The 8376-nt window shown below is 39.1% G+C and overlaps 1 protein-coding gene across 2 annotated transcripts in view; it reads left to right on the top strand.

Moving 5' to 3' along the window:
- Positions 1-960: 960 nt before the first annotated feature.
- The window catches only part of lrch4 (leucine-rich repeats and calponin homology (CH) domain containing 4), a 39121-nt gene continuing 31705 nt past the window's right edge, over positions 961-8376 (top strand). The window contains exon 1 of one of the 2 annotated variants that reach the window (XM_056747061.1): positions 961-1347. In XM_056747061.1, the coding sequence (XP_056603039.1) occupies positions 1176-1347 (172 nt within the window). In that variant the 5' untranslated portion in view covers positions 961-1175. The remainder of the gene's footprint in view (positions 1348-8376) is intronic. The other variant, XM_056747068.1, reaches the window with a different exon arrangement.

Below are 8376 nucleotides of genomic sequence, written 5' to 3'. Positions count from 1 at the left end.
ATGTTGGGTATAAAAGAACACAAGACACAAAAGCTAACTAAGTTAACTATTTATATGCTTAACACAATTCTTAATTTTAAATTAATACAGAACTTCTTTTTTAAACAGCCCCTGAAATCTGTGTGTTAAAAAATGTTATGACCCCACACATTCTCACGGCCTCTCGTGTCCTCTCTTCCTTTGGGCGCACTCGATCCCTCTCTTCCTTTCTGTTTTGTCCATGGGAAGCAATGGTAGTAGACAATTTGGTGACCCATTTTGAACCATGTCAGGCCTAAAACACAGAACACACAAACACTAAACAAAAGGTGATTCTGAGCATGCATGAGCAAGCAATAACTGTGAATGCATTATGGATACTGTAAGCCCAGTACATAATATCCCAACGAAGAGCATAACAGTTCAAACAAATACTGTTTATACATTTACATTATAAAATGTTCATCAGTTTGTCAAAAAGACTTATTAAGGAACTAAATGTCAGTGTCAAGTTATTGTTTGATTAGGTTTTGCAAAGAATCTTTAACACAGATCTGTTTTAAAGGTTAAAGAAAGACTATAGAAAGAAGTGTTTGGTCAGTTCCCAACACAGAGCTAAGTAAGTTGCATCTATAATCGTTAATGGAATATGTATGTGCTTTATTTCCTGCTCTCACTGAGTGCACTTATCAGTGTTAATGGATCTAAAACAGGGAAATGCTTTGTGATGTACTGCACATGAGAAGTCTCGCTATCGTCTTATCAGCCTTCAATCTGTATTTATCAATATAAAACTATGCAAAATTTGCTGTTCAGTTTGTACATCTCAATAAGCTTCTACTTTATTATCACAAGCAAAAAACTTTATGATTTCCCCCTACCGATGACTGCTTTGTGTACATTTCCCTAGAAGCCCACACGTTTAGGGTGTGTCCGCTCCGTCAATCAAGACTTGCTCAATCCGTAAGCTCCGCCCCTTCTGTTCTCCGCTCGCTCCCGCAGATTTGACTGTCAACCCGCTGCGCCGCTGCATCGAGCAGATCGTTACTCAATGACGGGATTTACCAACACTTTTGGAGTACAAAAACTTTCCTCACCGCTGTGAAACGTTACCGGGGTGCCATCGGAGGAGATGAACTTCTAGCAGGGGCGATTGTCGTTTCAAAGAGTAAGATTTTGGTCCCATTAAGTGTTTGATGGCTGCTGGGGATGGAGCCCAGCTGCCGGCGACCGTAGCGGCCAGCAGGAGCGTGGAGAAAGCGCTGGAGGAGGCTGCGTCCAGCGGAGCGCTTATCCTCTCCAACCGCAAACTGAAGGAGTTCCCCCGCACAGCCAAGAACTATGACCTGTCCGACATTACACACGGAGGTAAGTGGACTTAAAAGCAGGCGGACGACTGTGTAAGGGAGTGTATCGGCTCATTTAATGTCCTTTGTTTGAGTCTTTTCACCTGCGCCCCATCTGCAGGGGTGTACAGGCACTACCACCACAACAACGCCCGACCCCGAAAAGCGGATCTGCTACTTTCAGGATAATCGTCGGAAGTTGATCGTCCACACGATCTGCTTGTAAAAGTGTAAACGTGTTAAACAGCCCGTGCTTGAGCTGTACGGACAATATTGTTTGTTGGGAGTCAGACTGTTGAGTTTGGGATTGGTTTGTTTGGAGTTTGCTTTATAAATTGAAGACATCTGCGCGGTGCTTCTCTTCCTGTTGCGAAGTGGAAACTAAACTCGGGCATAGCCATCTTACGAAAGCGCAACTCACACTTCACGTTTTGTCAGTGAATATCTCAACGAATATATATGTTATTGTTGTAGTCAGCATATTTGACGAGGGATTCGCTTTCCTCGGGAGGATGTGCTAATTCAGACTGGTGAGATCCATCTTGCCAGCAGCACTAATATGACCATCTGCTCCTCGCCCATACAAAGTGCTAATGAAGCAGTTTGTCTTTGAGCCATACAATCCCCCCCACACATAGTCTGAAGTCTTGTAGAGAAGTATCAGTGCAGTTTACCATTTAGTTTTGGCCATAGGCCCATTAATAATATCAGCATGTGGCTTTTCATGTCATTTTGACTGATTTCAGTTCCTGTACCTCTTTTGCAGTTGTTTGTTATTTAGTCTTTAAATGCCAATCTGAAGTGAGATTCACTGTGATGCGTGTACATCTTTGTGCATGTACTGTCCATATTTTACATGTACAAGCAGTTCCGAAGAGCCCACGAATATCATATTAATGGTAGTGGCCAATTTTTATGCCGTGGTTGTTAAAAAGTATGTTTAAAGGACCAGCTCGCGCAAAAATAAAACTTCTGTCAGCATTTCTTTACCCTCATATCATTGAAAATATGTAGTTGACTCTTTCTTCTCTGGAACACGAAAGAAGATATTTTGAATAATGTCATATTGTCTATACAATGGGGGGCAATGTTGTTTGGAGACCAACATTCTTGTAAATATCTTCTTTTGTGTTCTGCAGAAGAAAGGAAGTCACACAGGTTTGAAATGACACAAGCGTGATTTTCTGGAACTATCGCTTTAAGGTCACCAATGTAAACTCTATCGGACTAGTTCAGGACAGATTCTCTGGCACTTGTTATTGGTTTAGTGTGTCAAGCGTGGTAAGCCCTGTTTAAGGTTTAAAATGTCCAATCCTTTATTTTTCCTGTTGAGTTTATTGACAACAATTTTCTGCATGAATAACCACGTTTCCTTGGTAACCATGGTGTACGTATGACTCCTAGAAATCCGTGAGCCAGTTTGAGATCAGTCTGAGCGTGTGGGATGGAGAACTAAGCCTGAAATTGCCATGTGTTATTGCTAGAAATCTAAGCGTAGTGTTTAAAAAGCACACCTACCGAAAAGTGGAGTGATTATAAGGTGTTGCTCGTATATTATAGCACAAATTGGTAGGTGCATGAAATGTGTATTTTAGGTAGTTTGGTGGAATCAAGCTATGCATGAAGGTAGGAGGAAGATGACAGTGTTTCTTTTGCTCAAAGATCTATGGAGGCATGGAATTATGGACCTTGTTTTAGATTTTTTACTTACCTACGACAATACACACTCTTAATCACCTTAGGATAGCTCTCTAATATGGACTAACTTCCTCTCAGGAAAGCCAGGGGTTCAGTCCTGCAGGGTTATGCTGTAATCCTTAAGATGGGGAACAAAGCCCAGAATCATAAAATCCTCCCTCCCATACATTTTAATAACAGACCACGACACAATCTCGAAACCCAAACCATAATACAGCCTCTGCCCACTTCACAACAAGACATTTAGTCATTTGTGTTGCTAGACTGTCCAGTTTCAAGTGAAATGACATCACTGTCTGCGTGTGTGTCCTGTACAATAAAGGGAAATAAAACTAATTCATCTAGTTTCAAGTAGAAAGAGGTACTTGAAGATTAAAAGGGAGAAATCTAAACGAAAGTTTTTAAAATTTAAATGGCCTCAATGGAGTTCTTGGAGAAAAATGATATCAGGACACGGGCATGAAGAGGATCCTCTAAATGAAACAGCAGTGAATGGGTTTTGCTGTGCATGTTAGAGGAAAATATTTGTTTCCTTACGGCTCCCACACGCTTGTGACCATGCCCGGGGCATGAACGTGTAACACAGCGTCTCATTCAGAGGGATACACACTCCATACCACAACTAAACCTCACAGCAGCTGATAGAAAGAAGGAGAGGCATTTTTTTGATCAAACGGGCTCGTGGGCTGCTCCTATTGTCGTGAAACTCCAGAAATAGGGACCTTCCTCTTCCCCCCCCACCCCCCTCAGCTGAAATACCATTCGGCAGAACCCCTTTTCCATTGTTTGTTTCTCTCTCTCACCCTCGCTATCTCACCCTGTGTCCTGCCATCATGTTTCTTCTTTTATGTTTTGTGAACATTCCTATATTTCCAGATCATCTTCTCATGTATCTACAAATCCGAGTCATTTGTGTTTTACAAATAGTTTTCTAGAGATGATGACCCAGATTAGATACTAGAAAATGCTGTTTCCTCATGGCTCCTTTCACAATAATCATTCCATTGATCGCTTAGTGCCCATTAGTAATGTTTCCTGTACAACATCAGCCTGTAGGCATGACTGTGTCTACAGTGGATTTGTCTGTCTGGATTTTGGCCTAATAACTGTCTATGAGACATTCACAGCAGTATTTGACAGTCTGTGATGCTGGATTAGCACTGATTTGGTTGCCTTTTTGTTCAAGTGATCATAACAAGCAAACAAACTCCTAGTGCACGACATTCATTCAAAAATGAATTCCCTTCAACCCCCAATTTACTTTCCATAGTAGGAATAAAAATACTTTAGAAATGGGGGCACATCCTGTTGTGATAAAGGATATTGTTTTTGTGTAAACACAACTGGAAAATAATTTTTGTTTGTCTGACCGTTAATTTTAAAGTAGTCTAGTCTAAAGTAGCTAAAATGAACATTCTTGCCTGTATTCGGTGATGTACAGTGTATTTACGGGGTTTACACTCAAAAAACACATTAGTTTTTACACACCGTCCATTACTGTTGCTCCTCAGTGCCCCGCCTTCCTGAAACATCTCGATTTTTAACAAAGCTCATCGTTTTGTAAAGCGTTGTGTGCTCTGATTGGCCAGCTACCCAGTGTGTTGTGATTGGCCGAATACCTCAAGCATGTGGTGGAAATGTAACACCCCTTACCATATTCGGAACATCAGCCTTCAAAGCACATTGACAGCTGATAATGTCACCGGTACTGTGTGAGTTCAAGCCCGAATATGATCCAGAAAATGCATTTGACCAAGTGGATTAATCTACTTTGCCAGCGCGATTTAGCCAGCAGAGCGTAACAGATCAGTTTTTTTAACACGGTTAGGTTTAACAATTAGCTAAGTAAAGCAACTTCTTGAATAGCCTTTGCCACTGTGTTTTTACGCAACATGACAAAGTCAATAAAACGTATTTTAAACAAGGGATTTGTTCAGCCTCGTAAGTATAAAACCATTTCTGCATCTGTGATCGTAGGACGACAAAAAGCTTACGTTTGAATGGTCAGTTGCAAATTCTTTAATAATGAAAACGTACTTACAGGCTGTGAGTGAGAAGCGGCAGACTGTCCTTACAAAGTTGGCTTTGCCCCACTTTTTAGAAACCGCCTTTTTGCACAACCATGTGTTAATCTGCTCCACACACTCGGATTTTGGAGTTTTGGAAAGTGTTGTAAATAAAACTTAACCACTGATTTCTATTTATGTCCTAATTTAAGTGTCTTATATATGCATGGACAACTTGTAACACACCAAAGATACAGGAAAACACGAAATCGCGTCATATGACTCAGTTGACACTGACTGACAGTCAAACACATGACTCCATGAACACAGTCAATACAATAACCATTTCATGGACAGCTTGACCTGTGGGCTGTGTGTGAATTGTGCAGGGAAGTGTTTACATGTGTGTGACATTTCACAATGTTGCTGGTTAATGATACACGATTTCTGTAGGTCATTCAGATCCAAGGCCACTGCATACAACATTTCCTGTTGTATTAGGATGTGGCAAACTTCAAACATCACTGATATATACAATTTTTAGCTATAGTTTTGCAAGTAAACCTCAGATTCGATTCGAGAGTTGAGATGATTTTGATTTCAGTTGTGTGTGTGTGTGTGTGTGTGTGTGAGATCACTGTGTTGTTTTTCTTTAGGCAAAGCTTTATATAAAGCCAATTGTGTTTCATAAGAATGTGTGCTGAGATTGTTATTGTTTTTGTGTGGGCTTGTGTGTATGTGGTCAATGTTGTTTTAGCATGTTCAAACCTGCACATAAACCTATATCAAAAATTGCGCATAATTCACACAATGTTTGCGTGAGGGGGAATTGGTGTGTGACTGCACCAGCTGTGTGAGAGGCCGCACACAATCGCTGTTGCACAGTTTTTGTCTGTTTCGGCTTGCAGTTGCATTTCCACTACACTACCGGATGTGGGCACCTTGACTTCTGCTTCTCTTCAGCGACGAGCTCTAAACTCTCCTCCCTCTCTCTCTCTCTCTCTCTCTCTCTCTCTCTCTATCTCTCTCATTTCACTTACACTTTTAAAGCACAACAGATGGTCCGAAGTCTCCAATCTCTAGAGAGCATAGCTAGAAACCCTTGACTTACTGTATAATTGCTCAATCACTTATTTCAATATCATTTCAGATTGCAAGAAAATGGATAAAGGATTTGCCACTTCTAATTCAACCCAAATTCACACAGATGCTGTAATACAGTCCTCAGTGTTTTTAAAAGAGGGAGAGGCAGAGACACAGTGACATAAATGCAGGAAGTCATCTAAAATTTAGTATAACCTCTTGGCTGAGTTGTCACACGGGATGGATACAGGCAGAGGATACTCAAAAAAAGCACTGGACATGTTCCTGGATTGGTTGTGTGACAGTTGGCTTATTAATCGTAAGATCATAAGTTGCATAATAATAGTGTGGTCAATTGTTATTTTTTGATACCCGATACGTTCTCTTAGAAAGCAGATGAATGATTTATGCAATATACATTGTATGAACACAAAATATGTGGTATATAATATTCATACAACGGAAAATGATGTTCACAAAATGGCTGAATCACAAAATCTATTGATAAGACTCTTGATAGATATAATGAGGAACTAAAACATCCGTTTATTAATCTCATATTGTTTACTATAAACAATTATTTGAAAGTTTTAATACAAATGAACTATAGGTTGAACCAACAGAGCTGTTGTGCTAAGAGACTCTTTAGTAAATGAAACCTGATATGTGTCCACATGTGTTTGCTGAATGTTCTCTGAATCATGTCATACTGTGGAAAGTGCAAATGTACACATGCTAAGCTAACATTAACTACAGAAGAACTCATAGAGTGATATTTTACCGCACACATGGCCTCGTTTAATGATCTCACAGTTAACAGATCTCACATGCTGCCCGAGCATCTGATCTGAAATCAGCTCTTCTCCTTTTCATATAATCACAGACACAAGCTCAAATCAGATCAGTTCAGCTATACCAGCTCTTGGAAAGTTATGTAACCTAAAGCTGTCTCCTGCTTGGCGCCTTTTGGCGTGTCCAGATGGCAGAATCTCCCAATAGGCTTTAGAGAGGCAACGGGGGATTACTCCATGTGCTTGTGTGTTGTGTGAGATGATGATGCTGAATATTTGGTTGAAAGTAAAAGGGTGCACACCAAACCTCTGGTGTAGGTTATCTGGAGAATCCGAATATTCAGGATTATCACATCCTTAAATTACTTTAATGAGTTTGATTTAAATTAAACTGCGGTATCGAAGACACCATGGTTTCTGTATGTAATTTAATGTAATAAAGTGTACTGTGCATCACAGCCGTGATGCTGTTTTTTGGAAGCGGTTGTCAAGGTGTTCTGAATGTCTCTTGCTAAGTTGTTGTTAATAGGATGTTTAAGGTGGTTGCTATGGCTTTTGTTACTTACTTCCTAGTCTCTATTTTATTCTGGCCCCTATATCAAGACTGTTTCTACATTTATGTACGGTAGATCTAATAGACATTTAACCTTTTATATGCTTGCTATATTAAAAATGTAAATCTGATCATTTGGTACAATTATATGATCTACAAGCGACATGATTTGGCCTTAAATAGATGAACAATGAATGTTTTAAATGTAGTACGAGATATAATACTGATGCGCAACTAAACACAGCTAAAAACTGCAGCATTTAAGGTGATCGTCCCTTGTTTGCCAAAAGTATTTGTCTGTTAACTAAAGTGAAAATGTAGTACAGTATTAGTAAAAATATGTACAGCCGTGGAAAAAAGTAAGTACTATAAATAGTAAATGTAGGTATGTGAATTATTAAAATGATTGTTTTTTAACTACTAACAATATTTTTACCAAATTTCAAATAAAAATGTTGTTTCTATTCACATTTATTTGCAGAAAATTAAAACTGTAGGAACAGGTCAAAATAATAGAAAATATGCTTTTTTCAGACGTCAAATACTGCAAAGAATATAAATTCATGCAAAGAACATATATATACAAATTTGAACATATATTTAGTTAAAGTTAAACAGTTTTTTTATGTGATTACCTTAGTTTGTATCACAGTTTTTTGTGTCTTGTAATGCTATCAGTCTTTCACATTGACCTAATGTCACTCCTGAGGTTTGATTTTGTTGAAATTCAACATACACTGAAATGGGCATGTTGCATGCTTATTTGAAAGAAAAATTGGGAGAGATCTCTCTTAATTTTTTTCTTCGGCTGTATATTACAAAATAATAGTCGCTATAGATAAAAGGGTCTGCTAAATAAATCAATGTAAAAAAATGAAGCATGTTTCTTTTAAAGTAACAAGTATGTGTCAGTTCATGAA

The sequence above is a fragment of the Triplophysa dalaica genome, chromosome 1 (genome assembly GCF_015846415.1).
Source record: "Triplophysa dalaica isolate WHDGS20190420 chromosome 1, ASM1584641v1, whole genome shotgun sequence".
In the NCBI taxonomy this organism is placed as follows: domain Eukaryota; kingdom Metazoa; phylum Chordata; class Actinopteri; order Cypriniformes; family Nemacheilidae; genus Triplophysa; species Triplophysa dalaica.
The sequence above is the reverse complement of the archived record's forward strand: the minus strand, read 5'-3'. Positions and strand labels throughout refer to the sequence as shown.